This window comes from Rhineura floridana, chromosome 22, assembly GCF_030035675.1.
Source record: "Rhineura floridana isolate rRhiFlo1 chromosome 22, rRhiFlo1.hap2, whole genome shotgun sequence".
NCBI classification, from domain to species: domain Eukaryota; kingdom Metazoa; phylum Chordata; class Lepidosauria; order Squamata; family Rhineuridae; genus Rhineura; species Rhineura floridana.
Window position 1 is genome coordinate 4,879,760 of NC_084501.1, and position 27,728 is coordinate 4,907,487.

At 45.3% G+C, this 27,728-nt stretch overlaps 1 protein-coding gene across 14 annotated transcripts in view; it reads left to right on the forward strand.

The window, feature by feature from the left end:
* MEF2D (myocyte enhancer factor 2D) overlaps positions 1-27,728 on the forward strand; it is a 222,597-nt gene that overhangs the window by 130,833 nt on the left and 64,036 nt on the right. For all 14 annotated transcript variants that reach the window (XM_061605602.1, XM_061605603.1, XM_061605604.1 and 11 more), the window contains exon 3: positions 26,855-27,058. In XM_061605602.1, coding sequence (XP_061461586.1) covers positions 26,855-27,058 — 204 coding nt within the window. The remainder of the gene's footprint in view (positions 1-26,854; positions 27,059-27,728) is intronic.

Sequence of the window (27,728 nt, forward strand, 5' to 3'; positions counted from 1 at the left end):
AGTTGGAAGGAGGTACTGCACTCACAACAAGGAGAAACTTCGGTATTTATCAGTATCAAGATTATGCCTAAAACCTCAAAGGGTCTTGTGGCGCTTTGAAAAAAAGTAAAATTGTGGTGTAAGCTTTTGTGGATTAGAGTAGACTAATGCCATAATAAAATTTTGTTAGTCTTTAAGATGCCACAAGACTGTTTTGCACCAACAAGCCTGGCCCCTCTGTTGAAGGTATAGAAGTCTCGGTGTAGCCTTCAGAAAAACAATAAATGGAAGTCAGTTATTCTTAAGATTTTTTTAAAAGTTTCCATCTCTCAGCTGTATAAATTCTGTGACTCCAAACATTTATCCTATTTCCCCCATTCTAGCCAGCCACTCTCAGTTTAGGCATGGCTGGAGAGAGACAGGTCAGGTCAAATAATCCCCAAACCTGGGTTTCATGGGGAAGGACCTGGTAATGTCACAAAGATGCCAGCTCTTGAAAGAAAGAAAGGAAGAAAGAAAGATAGATCTGGGACCAAGCTAATTATTTAGTGTGATGGGCCTCAGAGAAATTCTGCAACACTGCAATAGGAAACTTCCCATCTGTGATGTGAAACTGGTTCTGGCTGGCAGGCTGGATCTTTCTCTCCCCACCTAACTGGTGGGCGGGGCCACTGTGCCTGGTGGGCCTAATTCAGCCCATGGGCCAGAGGTTGCCCACTGCTGCTTTAAACGAGAGAGAGTTAAAACACTTTCTTGAGACTCAGAGAAATCCATATTCATGCAGCCTTATTTGCCCTTGAGTGCAATCTTAATGCGCACATAGTAAAGAAAAATGTATAAATATAATGTACTAATGAAATATAAACAAATACATATACTGGCTTTCCTAATTTCTCTTATGGTATTTGTCTTACTTCTGATGTTTCTTCGCTCCCTTAAACCGATTTCATCTCAGAAATATCATTGGCAAAACCACTTGCGAGTCATTCTTACAAATTGGATTCCTAATATTTATTTATTTATTTATTTATTTATTTATTTATTGTATTTATATACCGCCCCATAGCCGAAGCTCTCTGGGCGGTTTACAATAACTAAAAACATTAAAAACAAATATACAAATTTAAAAACACAAATTTTAAAAACAATTTAATAGGAAAATAAAACCTACAACTAGCAAAATTTCAAGTATTATTGTGGATTTTGTAAAAGACAGGTAATGTTTTCTTATTCCACATTATCCTTATTCTCAAAGGGAGATTGCAAAAGGAGAAAAAGGGTCTGGTTTTCCATTTTAGGTATGGTAAGACAGCCTTTGCCAAAGTGGTGCCCTTTAGATTTTTCAGTACAACTCTCAACAGCCCCTAGCCTGAATGGAGCTGGTGGGAGTTGTAGTCTAACACGTGTGGAGGGCAAAGCCTGTCTAAAGGTTTTATGCTAGGTTTTGGAATTTTTGTAGCCATACTGTTTCCCCTACATAGACAGTTTCCCCAGTCTGTTAGTGGCATGTATCTTATGTATAGCTAAGTTTATTTATTTTTATCATTTTATTAAAATATTTATAGAGCACTTAACACCCAATAATCTCAAAGAGGTGCGCAAAAGGATAGAGCCTCCCAGTTACCAGAAAGATACAGAAAAATACCTGGGCTGGCAGCTGCTCTAGGAAGGCTTGGATGAAACAAAAAGTCTCATCCAAGATCATAAGACTGCCTTCTATTGAGGGAGGGGGGAGTGTTTTCTGTGTAGCAGATTCTGCCACATTAAAGACCTCATTCTGGGTGGCAGCAAGCCATTCAAAATAAATTGAGGAATAACAAACCACACACCCCACTCCTTGACATTCAAAATAATTAGTACTTGCACTCATCATTTGACTGCATTAACTATTTAAGATATTTCTCGTCACTGAGAAACCAATAGCACCTCGTTTTGTTTCAAATATGCTTTGTTATGTCGAAATTAAAGAAGCCATACAGAGAGCAGTTGCATATGAGACCCAGATTCATATCCCCACTCAGCTACTTCATTACCTTGGGCCAGTCAGCCTAATCTACCTCACAGGGTTGTTGCGAGGATATAACGGAAGGAGCGTGGAAGGCAATTCTAAGCCACCTGGCCCACTCTGCTAATGCCGATCCTTTTAGATGGAGGTGCCAGGGATCGAACCTGGGACCTTCTGCATGGGCACTGCTACTTGGCTGTCGGCCAGGGGCAAGAAACCTTTTTAAGCCTAGGGCCACAGTCCCTTCTGGGCAACTATCCGAGGGCCACATCCAAATAGTGGGAGGAGCCAGAGGTAAACATGGGCAGAGCAATGCCTGTAAATGTGACCATTGTGCAGTGTGCCCTTCTCTCTTCCCTCCATCCAGGCAAGGAAGAAGAGCCTTTGTCAGAGTTCAAGAGTTTGCAATCATGGAGTTGGAAGGGGCCTATAAGGCCATCAAGTCCAACTCCCTGCTCAGTGCAGGAATCCAAATTAAAGCATACCCGAACAGTGGCTGTCCAGCTGCCTCATGAATGCCTCCAGGGTTGGAGAGCCCACCACCTCCCGAGGTCATTGGTTCCATTGTAGTACCACTCCAACAGTTAGGAAGTTTTTCCTGATGTTCATTTGAAATGTGGCTTCCTGTAACTTCTGTGTCCTGCACTCTGGGATGATTGAGAAGAGATCCTGGCCCTCTTCTGTGTGGCAACCTTTAAAATACTTGGAAGGGTGCTATAATATCTCCCCTCAGTCTTCTCAAGGCTAAACATGTCCAGTTCTTTCAGTCTCTCCTCCTAGGGCTTTGTTTCCAGTCCCGTGATCATCCTCGTTGCCCTCCTCTGACCCAGTGCCAAATAGAGGGGAACCAATACTTCACGCGATTTGGAAACCATGCTTCTGTTAATGCAGCCTAAAATAGCATTTGACTTTTTTATAGCCACGTTGCACTGTTCGTTCATATTCAGCTTGTTGATCAACAACAATCCCAAGATGCATGTACTCGCATGTAGTATTGCTGAGCCAAGTACCCCCATCTTATAATTGTGCATTTGGTTTCTTTTTCCTAAGTGTAGAATTTTGCACTTATCCCTGTTGAATTTCATTCTGTTGTTTTCAGCCCAATGCTCCAGCCTATCAAGGTCCCTTTGAATTTTCTTTCTGTCTTCCACGGTATTAGCTATGCCCCCCAACTTTGTATCATCTGCAAATTTTATAAGCATGCTCTGTACCTCCTCATCCAAGTTGTTAATAAAAATGTTAAAGAGCACTGGGCCCAGGACCGAGCCCTGTGATACCCCACTCATTACTTCCACCCAGTTTGAGAAGGAACCTTTGGTAAGCACTCTTTGAGTACGATTCTGTAGCTAACTGTGGATCCACCTGATAGTAGTTCCATCCAGCCCATATTTAGCTAGCTTGCTAATCAGAATATCATGGGTCACTTTGTCAAAAGCTTTGCTGAAGTTGAGATGTATTATGTTCACAGTATTCCCACAGTTTACAAGGGAGGTTACATGATCAAAAAATGAGATGAGATTAGCCTGGCAGGATTTGTTCTTGATTAATCCATGTTGGCATCTCGTAATCACTGTATTGTTTTCAAGGTGCTTACAGATTGACTGCTTTATAATCTGTTACATAATTTTCCCAGGGATCAATGCCAGGCTGACTGGTCTTTAGGTCCCAGGTTCTTCCTTTTTGCAGAAAGGGACAACATTAGCCCTCCTCCAGTCATCTAGCACTTCACCCATCCTCCACAATTTCGCAAAGGTACTAGTCAGTTGTTCTGAGAGTTCTTCAACCAGTTCCTTCAATACTTTAAAGGTAAAGGTGTCCCCGCACTTGTAGTGCGAGTCGTTTCCGACTCTTCGGGTGTCGTCTTGCGATGTTTACTAGGCAGACTAGTGGGGTGGGATTGCCAGTTCCTTCCCCGGCCTTTCTTTACCCCCCAGCATATGCCGGATGGATGGAAGGCTGAGTGGACCTCGACCCCTTTTACCGGAGATTCGACTTCCTCCTTCCGTTGGACTCGAACTCCAGCCATGAGCAGAGCTTCGGCTGCGTTACCGCCGCTTACCACTCTGCGCCACGGAGGGTCTTTAGGATGCAGTTTATCGGGACCTGCAGATCTGGACTCATTCAAAGTGATGAGGTATTCCTTGACCATTTGTCTGTCAATCTCAAGCTGCAATCCTGCCCCTTCAACTTCATGTTTCCCAGGAAGGTCATAGACCCTCTTTTGGGACAAGACTGAGTCAAAGTAGGAATTGAGCACTTCTGCCTTTTCTTTGTCATCATTTTGCCATCCTCATTGAAAACCACCGTTTCTTTTCTCTGTCTTTTACTATGGATGTACCTGAAGAAAAGTTTTCTGTTGCTTTTGGCATCTCTCACTCACCTCAGCTCGTCCTCAGCTTTAGCCTTCCTGAAGCCATCCCAGCAATTCCAAGCTACCTGCCTGTACTCTTCCTTAGTGGCCTGGCCTTCCTTCCACTTCCTTCACGTGCCCTTTTTTGTTTTCAGATCATCTCTAAGCCTTTTGTGAAGCCACATTGGCTTTTCTTCTGTCTTCCCCCTTTTTTCCTGGATGGAATTGTTTGCCATTGTGCCTTCAGAATTTCCTTTTTTTGAAACTCCCACCCATTTTGGACTCCTTTTCTCATTAGGGTCGCTTGCCATGGAACCGTACTTACCATTGTTCTGAGTTTATTAAAATCAGCTTTCCTGAAGTCCAGGTTACGTGTATGGCCACTCTCAGCTTTTGCTTTCTTTAAAATCAAGAACTGTACTATAATGTGGTCACTTTCCCCTAGAGTTCCCGTAACTGCCGCTTCATCCACTGAGTCATCTCTGTTGGTTAGAATCAAGTCAAGGACAGCTGATCCTCTGGTTGCTCCATCCACTTTCTGTAGGAGAAAGTTACCTCCAACATACACCAGCCATGCAGAAGCACTCAAGGAGGGAGCAAAGCAAGGCCAGTGGGGTGTGTCGCCTGGGGAGAGTTCTCAGGACCACATGGAGAGGCCAGAAACGCTCCTTTCAGCCCCTGGGCCTGCAATCCCCTGCTCCCCTTCCTGTCAGGTCTCTATTCACATGCAGGAATCACCGGGAATGCAAGATTTTGCGGGGATTTGAATGTGGGTTTCCTTAGGGTAGGAATTTCTCTCCACTCCCTTTCCCAAGCCTGTTTGTTTTTGTGCTATAGTTCAATGTTGCCTGCAGCCAAGCACATTTTTCACATAGAAGTGCAACCTTTGGCTCTCAGACCAGTCTCCCCATCTAATGCATGTGTGTGGCTTAACCTTAGCTTTCCAGTAATAATTTGGAAAGGAGATGGCACAAAATCAGTCTTGGCTAATGGGACACCTCTGTGATCACATCCACAACAGACATTTAAAGCATTCTTTAACAGTCATAGCTTCCCCCAAAGTATGGGAACTGTCGTTTGTAAAGGGGGCTGGGAATTGTAACTCTCTGAGGGGGTCTCCTAACAACTCTCAGCACTCATAGTGAACTACAGTCCCCAGGATTCTTTGAGGGAAGCCATGGCTGTTAAAGTGGTATAAAAGTGCTTTAAGTGTATGGTGTGGATATGATTTCTGGGTTTTTGTCATGCGGTTTGTCTGCTCTCAGTGGGTCCAGGTCTAACTGTGAGGGAGGATTCCCCCCCCCATGCAACATTTCATAAATGGAAAGAGAGAAATGCTTGGAATATCTCAGTTCTGTCCATTTGTGGAGGGGGATCTCCTCCTACTGTATATATTTATTCCAGTGTTTGGATTATGGGAGAAAAGGCATCTAGGTCCTTAAAGAAAAGGGAGCAGCTGCAGCACTAGGGGAACTGAAGAAGACCTGCCCTGAGAGTGAGTATCTGAGCATCTGGGTGCTTGCTGCTTGCTCCTTTGGGTTGCTGTCTTTTGAGACAGCTGAAGTCCCTGGTAAGTGCTGCAAGGACTGGGACCCCCTGCCTGATCCTGGCTCCATAGAGAGGCTGCTTTTAATCGCGCAGCCTCTTGCATCAGCTCCTGGCTGTGTTAGGAGGCATAAAAGCCCAGCTGCCCTTGGGCAGCGGGTCTGCCGCTGCCAGAGTTGCCACCAAAGGGGATTGCTCCTTGGGGATATCAGGTGTTTAGGAGGAGTCTTAGTAAGGAGGGACATGAGTGATACTACCCCAATATCGGTGATCATGGGTAGAGGGAAGTTATAGCCGTGGGGAGTGGTGAATTGCCATAGAAGATGAGGGCAAGGCTATCTACGCCTTGTTCTTTGCTGCCACATGGGTTCCTCGTTGCTCATCTGCTGTGCCCGCTGGTCTGTGTGTGTTGTTGTTTAACGCCAGATCGGTACACAATAAGACCACACTCATCCATGATTTGATTGTGGATGAAGGTGCTGATTTGGTGTGCACTACCGAGACCTGGGTGGGTGAGCTAGGAGGAGTTGATCTGACCCAACTTTGCCCACCTGGATACTGGGTGCATCTTCCATCTCTGTCACCACAAAGCACTCTGTCTTGGAGCTGTCTGTGAAGGCCTGCACCTGGTGTCGGGCCAAGGAGACAGTTAACTAGGGTTGCTGCTGGTGTACCATGTTAGCCTATACCTCCCATCACCCCTGGCCATTGGCCAAGCTGACCAGGGATGATGGGAGTTATAGTCCAACAAGGATTGCTATTGGTGTACCATCCACCCTGCTGCCCAGCAGGTTCCCTGACTGAGCTGGCGGAGGCCATCTCGGCTGTGGTATTGGAGGAGCCCAGAACGATAGTCCTGGGTGATTTCAATGTCCACGCTGAGGCTGCCTCTAGTGTTCCAGCTCAGGACTTCATGACCTCCATGACGACCATGGGACTGTCTCAAGTTGTCACCAGCCCGATGCATAGGGCAGGGCACACCCTCGACTTGGTTTTTGCTCCAGATGGAGGAAGGGAGGTCTGGAGAGGGTGTGTGTGGATGTCACCTCATTGTCATGGTCAGACCACTTCCTGGTGAAGTTTGGACTTATGGCTCCGATCCTTCCCTGCAGGGGTGGTGGTCAGATTAAGATGGTCCGCCTCCAGAGACTAATGGAATCCATTGGATTCCTGAATGCCTTGGGGGAGTTCCCAGTAGATAGAGCAGGTGACGCTGTTGAAGCCCTTGTCATGCTGTGGAACAGCGAGGCACGTCAGGTTCTTGACATGGTTGCCCCCGAGCACCCTCTCCGGCATTGCGGAGACCAGTTTGCACTGTGGTACACCAGTGAGTTAAAGGCAATGAAGCAGGCTGGACGACAGCTAGAGTGCAAGTGGCGAAAGACGTGCTGTGAGGCTGATCGGGCACCAGTAAAACATCATAACCATGCCTACTGTGTGGTGGTTATGGCGGCAAAGAAGGCCTACTTCTCTACCTCCATCGCATCCTCAAGTAGTTGTCCAATGGAGCTTTTCTGTATTGTCAGGAGTTTGTTTATATCAACTCCAGGAAATGGAGTTTTAGACCCCACTGTGAACTGTTTGCACTTTGAGGGTAAAGTTGCTCGCCTCCGTAGCAGTCTTGATGCCCCATCCATATCTGCTGTAGTCCCCAATGAGGTGTCCAGTGCAACATCTGCTGCAGCTTCTTGGCAATGGTTTCAATTTATACGGCCTGATGACGTAGACAAGGTGATTGTGATGATGCAGCCAGCAACGTGTCCTCTTGACCCTTGCCCTTCTTGGCTTATTAAAGCTTGCCGAGGGGGTTTGACGGAGTAGATCCAGGGTGTGGTCAACGCATCATTGTGGGAGGGAGTGGTTCCAGCCGCCCTGAAAGAGACGGTGATCTGACTGCTCCTGAAAAAGCCCACCCTGGACCCATTGGTCTGCGACAATTACTGCCTGGTTGCCAATACCCTCTTCTTAGGAAAGGTGATTGAGAGGGTTGTGGCACAGCAATTGTAAGTACTCTTGGATGAAACAGATTATCTTGACCCATTCCAGTCTGGGTTCAGGCCTGGTTATGAGACTGAATCGGCCGTGGTCACCCTGACAGATGACCTTTATCGGGAGAAGGACAGGGGGAGTGGAACCCTATTACTCTTATTGGATCTCTCAGTGACTTTTGATACCATTCACCATGGTATCCTTCTGGACCGACTTGGTGAGAATGGGTACTGGAGGCACTGTTTTACAGTGGTTCCGATCCTATCTCCAAGGTTGTTTTCAGAGAATAGCATTGGGTGATTGTCTTTCAGCCCCCTGTCAGTTGTGCTGTGGGGTGCCGCAGGGTACCATCTTGTCCCCCATGCTGTTTAACATCTATATGAAGCTCTTGGGAGCTGTCATCAGGAGATTTGGGGCAAAGTGTCAGCAGTATGCTGACGATACCCAGCTCTATTTCTCTGTAACATCTGAATCAGGAGAGGCCATGCAAGCCCTGGACTGCTGCCTGGACTCGGTGGTGGGCTGGATGAGGGCCAATAAACTGAGTCTGAATCCTAGCAAGATGGAGGCGCTGTGGGTTGGTGGTTCCCGAGTTCTGATAATTGGTCAGTTGCCTGCTTTGGATGGGGCCGTACTCTCTCTGAGTTGCAAAATATTCCATGACAACATGGTGGCGACAATTTTGGACAACAATGGCTCTCAAAGTGATCCATTCAAAGTGGGATCAGGCGTCAAACAGGGATGCGTCATTGCTCCGACGTTATTTGCTATTTTCATTGCCATGATTCTACACCTTGTTGAAGGGAAACTTCCCACTGGTGTGGAAATCACATATGGAACAGATGGAAAGCTTTTTAATCTGAGTAGGCTGAAAGCAAAAAGTAAGGTAATTACAACCTCTGTCATAGAACTTCAATATGCCGATGATAATGTAGTCTCTGCACATTCAGAGGAAAATCTTCAAACTATCCTAAATGTCTTTGCAGAAGCATATGAAAAGCTTGGCCTCTCACTTAACATCAAAAAAACCAAAGTGCTTCATCAGCAGGTGCGAACCAATCCCTCTGTAGCACCATCAATCCAGCTTAATGGTGTGACACTAGAGAACATTGATCACTTCCCCTATCTTGGCAGCCGTCTCTCTGTAAAAGCTGACATCGATGCTGAAATTCAGCATCGTCTGAGCTCTGCGAGTGCCGCATTCTCCTGAATGAAGCATAGAGTGTTTGAGGATCGGGATATTCGCAGGGAGACCAAAATGCTTATTTACAAAGCCATTGTACTACCGACCTTACTGTACGCCTGTGAAACATGGACCATCTATAAATGCCATTCCCAACTTCTTGAAATGTTCCACCAACGCTGCCTCCGGAAAATTCTGCAAATTACTTGGGAAGATAGGCGGACTAATGTTAGCGTATTGGAAGAAGCAAGGACTACCAGTGTTGAAACAATGATCCTCCAACATCAACTTCACTGGACTGGCCATGTTGTTCGAATGCCTAATCACTGTCTTCCAAAGCAGCTACTTTACTCCCAACTTAATGATGGAAAATGGAATATCGGTGGACAGCAAAAGAGGTTTAAAGATGTTCTTAAAGCGAATCTAAAAAAATGTAACATGAGCATTGAGAACTGAGAAGCTTTGGCCCATGAGCGTCCCGATTGGAGGTCGGCCTTAATATCGGCAGTGTTTACATCTTAATGCCTTTGTTTTTGGCTTCTGAAGAGAACTTCCCTGTTAGTCGCGACTTTAAGGGGTTTGTTTGGTGCACCCCACCCCCCCGCTGAATGTACTGGATGTTGGATGCTGAGATCAAGGGGGGGGGTTGTTTTTCGGTCTTGCATATGGACTATTACCCACACCGGTCTTTGTGCAAGGGTGGGAAGACTCACATCATGAGTTTCCATCTGAAGGCGCACATTTTGGACTATACAGATGAGAAGCCTTATTGTAACTGAATTAGTTTTTATGTTATTGTTTAGCTTTCTTGCTTAATGTTTGGTGTTTTTGATGTTTTATATGTTTTTTGCTTTGTACGTCGCTCAGAGTGGCTGGGTAGCCAGCCAGATGAGTGACTAAGAAATCAAATAAATAAATAAATAAATAATAATCAAAGGTGCTATGGACTTTGAAGAAGCACGAGTACAGGGCGAAAGGGACAAATGAGATAAGTGGAAGGCAGATCAAGCAAATCCTCATTGTGACTATCTTCCATCTGGAAACCTATGTCCTCACTGTGGAAGGCTGTGTGGATCCAGAATTGGCCTCCACAGTCTCTTATGGACCACTGTTAAAGACTTTACCCTGGAAGACAATCTTACTGGGCCACGAGTGATTGCCAGTCAATGAATGAATGACTCCATCTGAAAGAGCAGGTCCGTAGTCTGGGGGTGCTCCTGGATCCATCTTTGTCGCTAGAGGCCCAGGTGATCTCAATGGCTAGGAGTGTCTTTTAAAAGCTTTGGCTGGTAAGACAGCTGTGGCCATTTCTGGACTGGGATAGTCTGGCCACTGTTGTCCACGCACTTGTAACCTCTAGTCTTGATTACTGTAATGCGCTCTATGTTGGGCTGCCCTTGAGGTTGGTCCAGAAGCTGCAGCTGGTGCAAAATGCGGCAGGGAGACTGCTCATTGGGACAGGGTATCGCCAACATGTCACCCTGCTGCTGAAAGAATTGCACTGGCTGCCCATTTGCTACCAGGCCAAGTTCAAGGTTCTAGTTTTGGTGTACAAAGCCCTATACAGCTTGGGACCAGGATACCTGAAAGACCGTTTTATCCCTTATATACCCAGTCGATCACTGTGCTCTGCAGGTGAGGGCCTCCTGCAGATACCATCTTATCAGGAGGTCCGTTCTGCATAACATAGGAAACGGACCTTTAATGTGGCAGCACCTACCCTGTGGAATTCCCTCCCATTAAATATTAGACAGGCGCCATCTCTGTTATCTTTTTGGCACCTATCGAAGTCCTTCCTCTTTCAACAAGCCTTTTAAGTTGAGACCTTATCCCAGTCTGCGTCTGTGTTGGAATTGGTTTTTCATATGTTTTAAACCTTTTTTTAAAAAAACAATGTTTTTAACCTTTTTTTAAAAAGATGTCTTGAAAGGTTTTTAAAAAAATGTTTTTAAAGATGTTTTGTTTTAATGTATTTTAAAGTCTGTTTTTATGATGTTTTAAAGTGTTTTTAGTGCTTTTGTTTGCCGCCCTGGGCTCCTGCTGGGAGGAAGGGCGGGATATCAATCAATCCAATCAATCAGTCAATCAAGCCACCAACTCCATTCTTGATTTCCCCTCAATTTTAGACAAAGCACACCCCATAGCTTTCTAAAAACAATTCCCTAGGGGGCCAGCCCATTCTGGACCCCTAGAATTCAAGTGCTGGTTTATTCAGCCATAGCTCATCCTCTATGCATTTAATGAGGTTTTTTTAAATTGTTGGTTAACAATATAGTAAAAAGCAAAACCAGCATCCAGTGGGGCCAGGGTATAGCCTAAGAAGAGGGGGAGCCACATTTCGTGCTGGTAATTGGAGGGTAGTGGCGGGGGGGGCAGGAGGATAGTGGTTTTGGGGAGAGGAGAAAGGGGAGAAAGAAAAAGGGGGTGCCCTGCCCACTGCTGCCATATGCTCCCCCCCCAAGTTACATCAAGGGATGTGGCCTTACAAGGAAAAAAAAATACTCCCACTCATTATCTAAAAGGACAGAAAGCAGCTCAGGAAAGCAGGGCTGGATCTGGTCAGTGCCTGAGTGGGAGACTGTCTGGGAACTCACCTTGACATCCCTGGAGGAAAGAAGGCCTCTCACGCTCTGTCTGTCCTAATAACTATGTTGGAGGGAGGGGCTGTAGCTTTGTGGCAGAGCACATGCTTTCCATGCAGAATGTCCTGTCGCTCAGTGGTAGTGTGTCTGGTTGGCATGCAGAGGGCCTCCAGTGGCATCACCAGGTAGGGCTCAGAAAGATCCCTGTCTGACCCCCTGGAGAGCTCTGCCAGTCAGTGTAAACTGAGCTAGATGGACCAGTGAACTGATCTGACTCAGTGCACGGCAGCTTCCTAGGTTCTGGGTCCAGTCCTGGTGCCTCTAGTTAAGGGCCAGTTAGCAGGTGATGGAAAAGATTTGTCTGCCAGAGATCCTGGAGGGGAGGATGGACTAGGCCAACAGTCTGGCCAAGTACAAGGCAACCTCCTCTGTTCAAAATAGAGCTGCCAGCTGTGCCTTCGAGTCCGTGTGCCAGGACGCTAGGCGCAGACCGGATGCATCCGTTCCTCACTTGGAGGTGAACTGCTAGAGACCTTGAGGAATGGAGAGGCTTACCAGTCTGCCTTAAGGGAAATGTTGCCAAGGCGTGTGTAGATAGGCGGGTAGAGGGACTGTGATTGATCAGGGGCAGAAACCAGAAAATAAGGACTGTTCTTGATAAAATAGGGACTGTTGGAGCCTCTGGAGAAGTTCTCTGAGCAGATAAGATATACTGAGCAGTGGAGGATTGCCAGCTCTTATTTTAAAAATATTTCTCACATGCTGTGGGCTGAGTGCTTCTCTAAAAGGGGATGTGAGTTTTTGTTCCTTAGAGCCTCTGGGGATGTGCAGAATGCTTCCCTTGCAAGGCCAGCCTTAGCATTAGGCAGAGTGAGGGTTTTTTTTGGGGGGGTGTCATGGACAGGCAAATCGTTAGTTCTATAAATTATTATTGTTGCATTTTTACTCATGGGGAGAGATGTTTGTGAGATTTTCTGTCTTGTGTCAAAAATAGCTTGGCTCCCCTTGGGTATTATGCCCCTTGACTTGGTGGAGTGTGGGGAGGGCACCAAAATGTCTGAGGTCAGCCCTGTTCCTCTCTGAAGGATCATAGGTATACCTGTGGCTCTTTGCCATATTGACTAAATAGAATTGCCATGTACAGAAGGAGTATACCCCGAATATCAGGTGCTTGGGGACAAAGAGAGAAACAACCATTACATTTAAATATTGTTTTAGAGCATTCAGAGGTGTCTGCTGGTCACTTCAGGAAACTGAAGGCTGGCCTTGTGGAAGGCTGGATGGATTCAGGGAGAAAAACAATTAGTTAGATAACTTAAGTGAAACCTCCAGATTCAGGGCCAGTGTATCTCAGGATGTTGGTGATAGTCCCGTCTTTGTGGGATTCTGAACACACTGACTTGGAACAGATTGCTGGAGGAGATGGAGGACCCAACCCAGCAGAGGCTCTTCTTATAAAGGATTCTGTATTTTAGATTAACAAATCTCCTACAGAGAGGAGTGCCAAAACAACAGCTTTCTTTCCTTCGCATTCTTTTTTGCTGGTAACTGTTAGGAAAGCTGGGATTCTAGCTGCGCTGTAATATTCCAGCTTAGCACTTCTGGAAGGTGGCAACTTTGATGGACAAGGAAGGCCCAGCAAGTTGAAGCAGGGGAAGGCAGGTGAGCAATCTATACGCAGCAACTGGTCTGTAGCGCGGCTGTCACCAACCTGGTGTCCTCCAGATGTTTTGGACTACAACTCTCATCATCACATGCTGGCTGGGGGCTGATGGAAGTTGTAGTCCAAAACATCAGGAGGGCACCCGGTTGGCTAAGGCTGCTGAAGTGAAGGGCTGTTGGTGCCCTTCTGGCTGAAAACCCTCCCCCACCCGCTCGCCCTGGTTGCCTGTGAAGCCGCTTAATAGCTGAGCTAAATTCCAGCCTCTTGCAAGGGAGCTAGATAGCCAATGGCAAGATGCCGCTCAGCTTAACAGACGGCCGATGGTCTGTAGCCGAAGCCTCCTTTATCATACCGCGCAGCTAAGCAGCCTTGCCTGTCTGCTGGCAAGCTGGAGGAGGAGGGAGGTCAGAGCCGGCGGCGGACCCCGTCTTGATTCTGAAATGAAGTGATTTGCTTGTCGTGGAGCGGGCCAGAAGCCCTGGCAACGTGACTGCTTTGAGGCAGCGAGCCCAGAAGGCAAAGTACAGGGCGCCTTAGCCACCTCACATGGCGGGGGACGACTGTGACATGTGCCATCTTTGCCCTCCCAAGGGGTGAGGCGATTAGAGCCCAATCTTGTTAACCACTTTGGGGGGGGGGGGAGATGGGCCTGAACTGCCCTGGCAGAGCGCAGAAAGGCAGGCCTGTGCAAACCGCGGCCTGCCTTACTAGCCTGGCTAAATCCGGTTCCCGGCCCCCACCCCATGACAAAACACCACCCCAAAACCCAGGGTTTTTGTGTGTTCGGGATTGTGGTGCACCTTCTAAGCCTCAGCATATCTTGCAAGGCTCCGTCATGCTCCTGTTGTAATGGCATCTCTGAAAAGCCCTGGGCTTTCCTTCTTTCTCCCTCCCTCGCCCATTGAACTCAGGGGTGATCCAATGAAATGGGGGCAGGGTGGGCAGCAGATGCAGGGATGTCAAAACAAACTTCTTGAAGCTTCCGTTTTCAATTAACTACCGTTTGCCTGAAGCCTAAACTATGATTATCCTTAACTATGGTTTAAGGCCGGCTTGCCCAACCTGGTGCCCTCTAGATGTGTTCAACTAAAACTGCCATCAGCCCTGGCTGTATGATGCTGGGACTGATGGAGGTTGTAGTCCAAACCTCCTGGAGGGTACCACGGTAGGGAAGGCTGATCAAGGCCAGCCCCCTGCTAATGCAGGAAATCCATTACTGCAGATTCTGGCACAAGAGATGGGGCCCCAATCTTCATGCCCTTGCACATCAATATATGGGGGTGTAGTCCCCTCACCTGGTGTGCTTTAGATGTTTTAGCCTACAACTCCCATTAACCCCAGCCAGCATAGCCATATGGTACTGTGGGTGCTGAGAGCAATGCCATGCTGATGGCAGCTGCAGTCCAAAATGTCCACATTGGTTGGGACTGATGGGAGTTGGAATCCCAAATGATCATGCTGACTGGGGCTGTTGGGAGTTCTGGTCCAAAACATCTGGAGAACACTGGCTGGCAAAGGCTGCTTTAAGGAAAAATGCCAAGTTCATAAACAGTGGTTTGAAGTTGGCTTCTTTCAATGAGCTGAAGTTAAGATAAACCACGGTTTATCTACGTTCAAACACAATGTGGTGTGGTTAGTTAAAACCAGAAGTGAAAGTTTCCACAGCAGGAGATGGGAGGAAGTTGCCAAACCTGAGTTTGGTTTACATAATGCTTGACTGCAGTGTAGCGTTGTGTCTTAAGAGTCCAGTGTGCATTTATGGGATGGACCTCGTTGCAAAGGACCAATAGCTTAGAAGGCTTTAAAACAGGAATGATTAAACACGCGAAGATGAGCGAAGGCTGTCAATGGCTATTAGCTGTGAAGTATAAATGGAACTTCCATATATAGAAGCAGTCTACCTGTGAATACCACTTACTGGGTGAAACAGGAGGAATGGCTGTTGCCCTTATACCCTGCTTATGGGGTTGCTAGAAGCTGCGTGGCCAGGATGGGAAGCTGGATTGATTGATGGACCTTTAGTCTGATCTAGAGATGTGAAAGCATGGAAGGAAATTGAAAAAAATTGAAAACACCCATTTCTCTCTCTGTTTTCCCTGCAAAGACTTTTTGTGTCATCCCCCCCCCAAATATTTTGGACTATGATATGTGAAGCTTGCTTCATTTGGGGCAAGCCTTCAGTTTTTAGAAGTCCATAATAAATAAATGTCATGACAAATACGAAGAAGCAGAAACGGAGCTGATTAGATTTCAAGTATTATCCAGTGAGTCTTGGCTTTCTATTTTCCCCTCTTAGCTCTTTTTATAGAAATGAATGCTTTTATGTCTACTTGATTCTGGAGGACACATCATAATTTCTTTTTTTACTAAAATGTTGATGGTTTCTCCTCTTTTTACTGGTTTTTGCTGCTCCTCATAAACGGGCAAAATGAAAGAAATGCAAGGCTCCTTTCAGTTCAGCAGCTTGTAGCTCCAATTGTATCTTTTTTTTTTTTTAAGTGAATTAAAATTGTAATTATTGTCTGAATAAACTGAATTTTTAATACAAACACAATAATTCAATGACAAACCAAGTTGTACATAATATATATAACATATATACATATAACACCTGTTCTGGCCAGCTTGCACTGGTTGCCAATATGTTTCCGGGCTAGATTCAAAGTATTGGTATTAACCTATAAAGCCTTATACGGTGCGGGACCACGATACCTTGCGGAACGCCTCTTCCGATATGAACCGGCCCGTGCACTACGTTCTGCTATGAAGGCCCTCCTCCGGGTTCCAACTCACAGGGAGGCCCGGAGGGTGATGACAGGATCTAGGGCCTTCTCAGTGGTGGCCCCCGAACTATGGAACAGTCTCCTCGAGGAAGTACGCCTGGCGCCGACTCTGCTCTCCTTCCGGCGCCAGGTCAAAACCTTCCTATTCTCTGAAGCATTTTAAGTTACACTGATTTACTTTTTAAAATGTTTATTGTATTGGATTGATGATTGTATTTTAGTATTATTTTGTTATTCATTGTATTTTTATGCTGTTTTATGTTCACCGCCCAGAGAGCTATTGCTAGTCGGGCGGTATATAAATTTAATAAATAAATAAATAAATAAATATGTTCCTAAAGTAACAAAGTGACTTTTGATCTATAGAAGGTGCTTAAAAATAAGTATTGCATATTTTTCAATTTTCTTCAAAATATCTGCTCTCCCACCCTACCCCACCCCCAACAGTAAAAAAAGTTTTTTTCCTTATGGTTTCAAAATTTCCAAAACATATACATCTCTAGTTGATCTAGTAGGGCTTTTATGTTCTTTTATGGGCCTCTGTAATGTGAGTCTTCCTCCCCCTCTACCTGTGCCTGTTTGATAGAATCATAGAGTTGGAAGGGGCCTATAAAGCCATTGAGTCCACCCCTCTAGTCAGTGCAGAACTTAAACTGAAAGCATACCCGGCAGGTGGTTGTCCAGTTGCCTCTTGGACGCCTCCAGTGTTGGAGAGCCTACCACCTCCCTAGGCCATTGCTTCCATTGCCGCACTGCTTTAACGGGAAGTTTTTCCTGATGTTTCGGTCAAAATTTGTCTTCCTGCAACTTGACCCCATTATTCCGTGTCCTGCACTCTGGGATGATTGAGAAGAGATCCTGGCCCTCCTCTGTGTGACAGCCTTTCAAGTATTTGAAGAGAGCTATCATATCTCCCCTCAGTCTTCTCTTCTGAAGGCTAAACATGCCCAGTTCTTTCAATCTCTCCTCATAGGGCTTTGTTTCCAGTCCCCTGATCATCCTCGTTGCCCTCCTCTGAACTTATTCCAGTGTGTCTGCATCCTTCTTAAAGTGCAGCGTCCAGAACTAGACACAGTGCTCAAGATGAGGCCTAACCAGTGCTGAATAGAGTTGGAACTACTACTTCATGCAGTTTGTAAACTCTACTTCTGGTAATGCAACCTAAAATAGCATTTGCCCTTTTTGCATCCACATCACACTGTTGGCTCATATTCATACATACAGCTCCTGTTTTCTTCCCATGTTATATGGTCTGTAGTGTAATTAGCATGTAGCAATAGGAGCTGTGCTGCTTGGGCAGGGGAAGAGAGTGAGCACCAAAAGTCTCTGAAATACAGCTACAGGGATATTATTTTTATCATCTTAAGTTATATTTCTTTTCCCATTTTGAAATGAGTGTTGATGAAAAGCCAAGGGTGCATTTGCCCAGAGACTTAGTGTGGGCAGCATATCAGCCACAGTGGCACCATTGAGGTTCTTGCTTGGTGCTGTGCTGACTGCAGTAGGGATCTCCACTCTCCCTAGAATTGCTCTTAACTTGCACTCTAGAGAAGAGCATGGATGCTGAATGAGGCCAGTGGCCCATCTAGTCCAGCGTCCTGTACTCACAGTGGCCAAGCAGATGCCCCAAAGAGAAGTCCGGAAGCAGGGTCTGCATGCAAACAGCAACTCTCCCCACTTGCAGTTCCCATCAACTAGTATTCAGGGGTACACTGCCTCCAACAGTGGAGGGAGAACATGGCCGTGCTAGTAGCCTTATCCTCCATGAATTTGTCTACCTTCCTTTTAAAGCTTGCCACTTCGGTGGCCATCATAACATATTGTAGTAGTGAATCCCAGAGTTTTAACTATGCACTGTTTGAAGGACTCCCTTTTTGTCTGTTTAGAATCTTCCAGCGCTCAGCTTCGTTGGATAATGGGACTGGATTCTAGTATTATGAGGGAGGAAAACGTTTCTCCACACCATGCATAATTTTATACACCTCTTATCATGTCTCCTACCAGCCCCTGTTTTTTCCCAAGCAGGGAATTAATTATATGTGCCTTTTAATTGTCTTGTCTGCTTCTCTCTTTAAGCCTCCCTCCCCCCTCCCACAGCCACACACAAACTCACGTCCCCTCCCAGCCTGTCGAGGAGCGAATCCTTTGAGGCGACTCAGGTTTCAGCTCGCCAGAGCCCTCTGCAGAAGTGACCAGCATGTTTAGGGGCGTCCTGCCACGGACCGTGGCTTCATCAGCAGAGAAGGGCAGCCAAGCATGTCTCATTTGTCAGGAGCCAAAGCAGGAGGCAGTGTCTGTCCAGCAGGGAATGGATGGTTAGGTGACATTGCCAAAGGACAGTGAGGGGAAGCCGTTGTGGGTGGGTGTGACCCCTCTGCCTGTGATGAGCGATGAGGAAAAATGCACAGACAGGGCCAGAGAAATGGCTGAGATGTAATTGCACCCTTATGCAACATCCTTCCCCATTTGCAGGGGAGTGGAGGGTGCTGTGTGGGTCTCGTCAGGTGCTCTGGGGATTCAGCAGGTTCTCTGGTTGTTGGCAATTCAAATGGGGACAGCCTAGAATCTTCCTGGCCCTGGGATCAGGTGATCCGACACAACCAATCCTATGCTGCTGCTGCTCTTAAGGATGGATGAATCTGTCAATTTTGGTGGCTCTCATTTTGCCGGTCTTAAGTTCGTCATATTTCTGCATCAGTTTGTAATTTTATTTTTTTAAAAGTCCTCAGCATTTTACTGCACATTTCTCCTAATATACACATTTTTGCCTAATATACGTATTTTTGCAAGCAATTTTCCCTATTTTGATGCATTTTTGTATGTTACTTCCATGAATATAGGCATTTTAACGTACACTCCAATATACACATTTTTGTACACTTTTTTGGTTGGAGAACTGTGGTGCAAAATATGGAGAAGTGTGCATTTCAACGGAGGGCTGTGTTTCAGTTTCACATATTCTTTCGGAATGTGTAAATAAGACAGATTTATGTTACAATGTGAACTGCATTGAATTTCTTCACCATCCTTTGCAGTTACATCATGCTAAAGCTTCCAGATCTTCTGCTCTCCCTAAGTAATGTTTATTTATTCTTGCATTTATATCCCTCGTTTCCTTCAAGGAGCTGAAAGTAGCTGTTGTATATGATTCTCCCCCTATCAATTTTATCCTCATACCAGCCCTGTGAGGTAGAGGCTAAGAGACTGTAACTGGCCCAAGATCACCCAGTTAGCTACATGGCTGAGTGGGGGTATGAAGTCTTGAGTTCCCAGGTCCTGGTCTGATGCTCTAACCACTACACCATGCTGGTAGCCAAAGGCAAGCCATGAGACTGATCCTTCTGTTTCATTAGACTGGCCTTTCTGATTGCTTCTTTGCCCCAGGCATTTCTGTATTTTTTGAAAATGTATTTAAATATTTAAATGTAAAATATCACAAAGTGGTTAGACTAAAAACACAGTACCGCAATAAAAAAAATCAAACACATCAGTGAGAGTCTTAAATTTGAAAGACCTGTCTTCATACTACAGTTTTAGAAGAAACCAGCAGGAATGACTCCTACTGACGTATTGGCAAGGAGTTCCACTGCGCAGGTCCAGCCATACTAAAGGCTTGGTCCCCTGGTAAAGGCCAGCCAAATCTCAGGGGCACGTGGGATCACCAACAGTGTCCTATCAGAAGATCTCAGCAATTGAGGCACAGCACAATGAATCAGGCAGTCTGTAAGGTACTTTGGGCCCAATTTTTTAGGGCTTTTTGAATTAGCACAATAACTTTGAACCTAGCCTGATAGCAAATTGGTAACCAGTACAGAGAGGTAGTCAGCAGCCTGCTCCTGTGAGTAGTCTGGCTGCTGCATTCTACACTAGCTGCGACTTCCGGACCAGATATAAAGGCAGTCCTGCAGTAATCAAATTTTGAGGTTGCCAATGTGTGTACCGCTGTGGTCAGACTATCCCAGTCCAGGAATGGTCACAGCTGGCGTACTAATCGAAGCTGGTAGAAGGCACTGCTAGCCACAATGATCACTTGGGCCTCTAGTGACGAAGATGCATCAGAGAAGACTCACCCCCACCGCAAACTGTGGACCTGCTCTTTTAACAGGAATGCAACCCCATCCAGAGCAGGTGGTTAGTTGACCTATCTCCCAGACATGGAAACCATCCACCCACAAGGCCTCCATCTTTCTAAGATTCAAGCTCAAGGTTTTTTGGCCACAACCATCCCCCTCCCCAAGTGCCTGAGCACCCAACAGGTCTATGTGGGATCTAGCTGGTAGAAATACCCTTGCAGGCCTCAAAACATCCATGGCAAAGAGAATTTTAGTCTCCAAAAGGAGCAGAACAGGCAGCTAGAGCAAAGAGTCCCTCCAGACTGGTGGTGTTGTTTTTACGAGAGCATTTCTGCGGCATGCCAGTGATGCAATAGTAGTGCAGTTATGGTGGATTTATACTGGACTGTCCACACATCATTCCACTTGTTCTGTGAAGCTTCCCCAGTATTATTGCTGTCTGGAGGGGCAACCTATAGTGCAACAAAAGTGGGATAAAACAACAACCCAGAACATTGTGGTATGAAAAGTTAACAGTACTTTAGCAGGACATTACGGGACAAGCACTGATTGGAAACAAAACAGTACGTCAGCCCCAAAATCTTTCCAGGCACAAACGGTACTAAGAATGGGTTTGCATATAACAGCCTTGATACCATCATGAGTACAAATGATTGTGAATGCACAATAAAAAGGACGTCCGGACAGGCCCAACATTTCAGTATATGTACTGGGTAACATTACTGAAATTGAGTAGTATCCTGGACTGTTCAAATGTTATGTGCAAGTAGAGGGATTCTACTTAAGAAAGGAGGAGTCTGAATGAAAGCTACAGCTTGTCCAAAATGCGGCGGCCAGATTAATAACGAGGACCAAGCGGTCGGAACACATAACACCTGTTCTGGCTCGCTTACATTGGCTGCCAATATGCTTCCGGGCCAGATTCACAGTGTTGGTTTTAACCTATAAAGCCCTATACGGCGCAGGACCACAATACCTGTCGGAATGCCTCTCTCAATATGAACCTGCCCGGACACTGCGCTCTACATCGAAGGCCCTCCTCCGAGTCCCGACTCATAGAGAGGCTCGGAGGGTGGTGACTAGAACTAGGGCCTTCTCAGTGGTGGCCCCCGAACTCTGGAATAGTCTCCCCGTTGAGGTGCGTACGGCGCCGACGCTGCTGTCTTTTCGGCGCCAGCTTAAGACCTGCCTCTTTTCTATGGCGTTTTAATTTAAATTTTAAAAAATTATGTAATCTGATTTTTGCACGTTATACGTTTTTGTAATATTTATTATGCACTTTTTATGAGATGTATTTTGTATTTTTCTGTTGTACACCGCCCAGAGAGCTAATAAATAAATAAATGTCTCTGAGCATTCTCCCCCCCACCACCTGAAGCGGTGCCTGGGTGAAGCTTTAACACTCAATTTTTCTGCCAGTTTGGTTTCAGTCTCTACAATGTGCAGTATAAGACTGGCCCACCTGCTTTCCTTAGTTGCTTGTGCATGGAATCTCATTGTCTCTTTGAGGTCCTTGGCAGGCAGATTGTATGAAAACACACAGGCTGTTCTTGCTACTGGAAGCTGCATATTGCAGAATCAAAGGGAAAATAAATTTCACCAGAGTCCCTAGCTGAGCTTCCATCTGTCTCCTCCTCGGCATTAGAGGCTCTTCCCCCCTCTGACCCCCCCAGGAGAGAGGCTCCATTGCCTTGGAGGTCACAGAAATACTAGGGTCTCTGTTTACACCCCAGAAACAGCATTGACATGTAGCTGACAGCTGGGCCCATGGGAGGAGAAATCTCGTATATGCTGACTTTTTTGAAGGGGGAGGATGCCAGGGCTCATAGAAGCTCCTGCTGCCCCAGTGAATTTCAGAATAATTCCTGCAGCAAAGTTATTTATTTATTTATTTATTTTATATCCCACACCTCCTTCCAGCAGGAGCCCAGGGCAGCAAACTAAAGCACCAAAAACACTTTAAAATGTCATAAAAACTGACTTTAAAATACATTAAAACAAAACGACAAATCCACACATTCAGGATGTGAATGCAACAAGACTATTCAAGCAGGGGTGGGGGTGGGTGGGTTGAGAGATTTTCCTTGATGTTGTGGCCGGATTTTTGCCCCTAAAGTGAAAGTACGTAAATGAATAGTTTCATTTTGCAGGAAGTCTGTCTGTTTGTGCATTAAGCATTTGGGTTACCTTTTAAAAGGTTTTTGGTGCAAGAGACGAGCCCCCAAGCTTCCTGGGTGTTCCTGAGCAATGCCCTTGCAGCTCAGTGTGTGTGTGTGTTGTATGTGTATTGCTCTAGACCACTTTTCCCTGATCTGGTGTCCTCCCATCAGCCCTGGCCAGCACAAGCCATGTGATACTGCAGGTGTTGAGAGTATGACCATATTGGCTGGGGCTGATAGGAGTGAACGTCCAAAACTTATTATTATATTAGTTGCTTGACACCTAAAGGTCCCAAGCAACTTACACAATGTTAAAACAAAACAAAAAATACTCTAAAAAGAAAGCAATAGACAACAATAGCGATGGCACCCCCATGCAGCCACAGGAAGGTTTAGCCGCGTATTAAAACAAAACATCATCTCAGTCTATCACATGCCTGGGAGAAAACGTATGTTTTTACCTGGCGCTGAAAAGATGACAATGAAGGCATCAGGCGGATCTCACTGGGGAGCGCATTCCACAGATGAGAAGCCACAACTGAAAAAAAGTAGAGGCCACCAGGCTTCAGACACTGACTAGGGTTGCCACCTTTTTTCTTTTTTCTTTTGGTAAGTCTCTTCTGTTTTTAAACACTCCCTATCAGGCAGGAATTTGACTGGTGTAGATTTTGCATGCATGAAGGTTCAGTGGTGGGTCAATCTTCATTTGCACTTCTGCCTGTTGGGGCAGCTGCTCCAATGTATTAGAGCCCTGCTTGGAAGGACAATGTGGCAATTTCATTGGCAGGGTAGGGGGCTCCCTGTAATCATGAGATTAAAAAGCACAGCTGCCACATTTGAAGTTCGAAGAGCTTTCATTTCCCTTTCAAATTCTGTCCTTTGGGCCTTCACAAAAAGGTTTGCAAATCACCGTGCCACACATGTAAAAGGCAATTCATAAATTAACAACGACAGTAAGTAGGATTTGTAACATCTGACAATGCATTCTGCATGAAGGAACTCGTGCCAGCCAGAACAGTGGTGTGCCCTGATAGATATCTGGGGGTTGAATGCATTTGCCAAACGTCTTCCGCTGGTCCACTGTGCTGTGGAATTCCAGTTTAACTAGGCCAACTGCCAGACTGGCCTCTTCCATATGTTTTGACCTCAACTCCCAACAGCCCCAGCCAGCATGGCTATGGAATCCAAATAGCCGTGTTAGCTGGAGGGTTGGGAGTTGTAGTCCAAAACCGTGTTGGCTGGGGTGGATGGTGGCTGGAGCCCAAAACACTTGGAGGGCACCAGGTTGGGGAATACTGCTGTACCTACTTGTATTGCAATATTCCCCAACAAGGCAGTCGCATGGGGTTGAGAACTTTATGAAAACCAAGGCAAGGCTTCCCCCGGGGCCTGCGTGGGCCTACCTACCAACTACGAACAACACACCCTCAGGGCCCATGTCAAAATTATTGCACTGTGTACTTAAGGAACATCGTCACTAGATATCACGATATAAAATCCCTCTCTTTTTAAGGTCCAACTCACAGATTTAATTTACTTGGTGGGTACCATAGTCTGTTTAAACTCTGAAGGCCGGTTACTTCAGGCTGGCCGGAGGTTGTTCTTAACCCTCTTTTCTTGTGGGGTGCTTATTCCCCAGTCACTCTTTGTGTATGGGGCTCTATGGGGGTTGCTTCTGACTGTTGATCATCCCCTTTGATGGGATTGTCCCTCACATCTGATGCCTCTGGGGCACACACACCCATTCCATGCACACTACATTGACAATGCATGCTATGTACATGAACAAACCTAGGTGTAATTTTTAGGCCTCGTTGAAGCAAGATTCTTTGGGAGAGTGCTTTAGCAATGTACATCAGTCAAACACCTCCTGAAAGGATGTAGACAATATGTGCATTGATGAAACATCACACTGTAACAATCTTGATGCAACTAGCCTACAAATTATATCAAGCTTGCTTTCCCCCACTTTTGGTAGAGTTCTTTCTTTTTTTTTTCAATAATTTTTATTCAGATTTTCATAAAACATACAAGACAAAATCATAAAACATTCAAAGACAAAAAACAAAATCAAAAATAGTTAAACAAAAAGAAAAAAAGAAAAAAAAAAACAAAAATAAAAAATAAAGAGTAAAATATTGACTTCCCATTTGTCAAAGATCAAATCAGTTATAAGTCTATAATATATAACAATCCTGTCTCTTAAGTCATATTATAAAATCACTTTCCTCCAGTAGTTATCTTACTTAATCATCAAATCTCATAAACATTACTTTATTCTTTCCACAAAAAGTCAAAGAGAGGTTTCAATTCTTTAAGAAATATATCTATCAATTTTTTTTTCCAGATAAGCATATCGATTAATCCATCTCATTACTAATTATGATAATCTTATTGTCATAACCATAGTCAAAATAAACATTTCAATTAATCCATCACATCAGAATCTGTTAGGTTCAATAATTTCAGTAGCCATTGTTCTATTATCTCTATTAGTTCCATTTTCCATCTTCCATCTTCAGTAGTCTTGTTAAGTCCAGTAATTTCAATATCCAATCTTCCATTATCAGTATTCCATAATAATCTTGCTGTCAAAGCCATAGTCATATAGTAAGAGTCTGATGGGGATTACCTCTATCCCAAATATTTTCTTGCCATCCATTCTGAATAGGTTGCTGAAATACTGCTGTAAAATCATATCTCTGTTCTTTTTTTCAAAATACACTGGGTCATCTCTTAAAAGTTTTTCCATTGTCACATGGCTGCAGTTAATTCCATAGATTTTCTCTATATTGGGCTCCATCACATCATTCCAGTCCAGAAGATTATCCATGCCATTGATAACTTTATCTCTAGAATCTTCATTCATTTCTTCAGAGATAACATTGAGTTCCAAACAATAGATTTTATTTCTAAAGTCCATAGACTCCAAATCTTGTTCCTGTTCCACGTTGGTTCCAATCTCCGGGATCTCCTCTCTCACAGGGACCCCTATTCCAGTCTCCAGGGTCACCTCTCTCACAGGGACCCCTGTTCCAATCTCCGGGGTCTCCTCTCTCACAGGGACCCCTTCCAGGGTCACCTCTCTCACAGGGACCCTTATATCTTTAATCTCCTGCTTCATTTTACTCAATTCAATTTTCATTATCTCAATCTCATCCATTATTTTCTGAAACATAGTTATTTCCAGATTTTCAGCCACTTTCTTAATTGCCATTTTAAAAGAAAAATATAGGAAAACCACTTCTTATTTCAGCAACAATTGGGTTAATACTCCAAACTTGGTGACATCACAGTATAAACAGAGCAGACAGCCTTATCTCTCCAATAGTTAAGTAAACAAAATGCAGTTCCCAGGATCGAAACAATTAATGGCAATCGTCAAGAAACAGATTCGTCAAAATAAAATAGACCAAAAAGAGAGTAGTCTCAAAACAGTATAATATTTTTCAAAATAAAAATCTGGAATAGAAATCCCTCTTCTGTGTATATCTTTAGAATGCAAATCCAGGACAGCTTTTTGCAACAAAAACAGAGATAAGCTATTAATTAGTGCGTAGCAGAGAGAAGTTATGGCTCCCCAGTGAGATGTCAAAAACTGATCAATCTGGCAAATCTCTTTTAAACAGCAACAATTTAAGTCAAGTAAAAGAAAAATATAGAAAGAAGGGTGCTTGCCTGTTAGTGCGTTCTCTCTTAGAAGATAAGATGAACGTTCGCTTTAACAGATAGAGCTTGCTGTTGAAAATCCGTCCCACCTTCGTCGGCTGGACCTCGTCCCATAAATTAATGAGATCTGGTCGTCCCAACAAAAATAGGCTTTGAGGTTAATCTCTTCGTTTCTCCCTACCCGGGAGAAGTTTAATCAGTCAAAAAAAAAAGAAAAAACTGACTGATATATCTGAATAAGCTTCTTTTGAGGCAGGAGCCCGTCTCAAAAGCAGGCACAGGCTAAGTCACCCTTCCCGGAAGTCACTTTTGGTAGAGTTCTTTCAATGCATAGTTAATGTAGAGACGAAAAGACCAGAAAGGATGAAAGCTGTGGCAAACTGCCCACATACAGTACTCGGGGGGGGGGTCAGAAAAAATAAGTATAAAACAATGGAGGAATCCTAATGCATCAGTTCCGTTTCCAAATTCCCTCGTCTTTTTTCTGATGCCATTTGGTTGAGGGTAATTGTGGAAGCATCCAGTTATTTATGCTAACCAATGTGGTGTAGTGGTTAGAGTGTTGCACTGGGACCTTGGAGACCAGGGTTTAAATCCCCATTTGGCCATGAAGCTCACTGGGTGACCTTTGGCCAGTCACTGTTGCTCAGTCTAACCTACCTCATAGAGTCCTTGTGAGGATAAAATTGTGAGGGGGGGCACCATGTTTGAATGCCACCTTGAACTCCTTGGAGGAAAGGTGGGATATAAATGTAGTAGTAGTAGTAGTAGTAGTAATAATTAATAATAATAAAATATTCTCTTCAGAGACTTTGAGTTTTCTGTAGCTGCCCCTAATTTAATTCTCCTTGCTTTCTTGGCTTGTTTCCCACAGGTGACGTTCACCAAGCGGAAGTTTGGGCTGATGAAGAAAGCCTATGAACTGAGCGTCCTCTGTGACTGTGAGATTGCCCTGATCATCTTCAACCACTCAAACAAGCTGTTCCAGTATGCCAGTACTGACATGGACAAGGTGCTTCTCAAATACACCGAGTACAACGAACCTCACGAGAGCCGGACCAACGCGGATATCATTGAGGTACAGCGTGCTGCCGCCAGCCCAGGCATTTCCAGCCTTGCCACCTTGCAAGGCATTTGGCCTCACAGTGTGCCAACCCCGTGGCTGAGCCGTGACCGTCCAGTATTACAGCCTTTGCCAACATGGTGCCTTCCTATCAGCCCCAGCCAGTATGGCTCTGTGACGTTGGGGATGATGGGAGTTGTAGTTCAAAGTGGCCATGGTGGTAGGGGGGTTATGGTAGTTTCAGTCAAAAAGGGCCATAGCTCAGGAGTAGGGCCTTGCGCGCAGAAATTCGGTTCCTGGCATCAGGTAGGGCGAGGAGAGACTCCTGCCTGAAAACCCAGAGAGCCGCTGCCAGTCAGGTTAGACAGTACTGGGCTACATAGACCAGTGGTCTGATTTCATACAAGGCAGCCTCCTATTTTCCTATGCCCTAAAACATCTGGAAGGCACCAGGTTGGCGACGGCCAGTTTAGAGGAAGTCGCCTCAGGGGTGCTGCCAGGTTTGAGGGAGTCCCAGACCAGGTGCCGTCTGCTGCCCTCCCCTGTAGCAGTGAAGGTTTGTGGAACTTATACCTGGTAGAGCACCTTTGAGGTCCCTTCCTTCCAAAGAAACAGTACAGTAAGCAGTACCGTTCTACAAATTTGTAACACCTGAGAGTGTCTTACCTTGGTTCAGAAGGGGTCC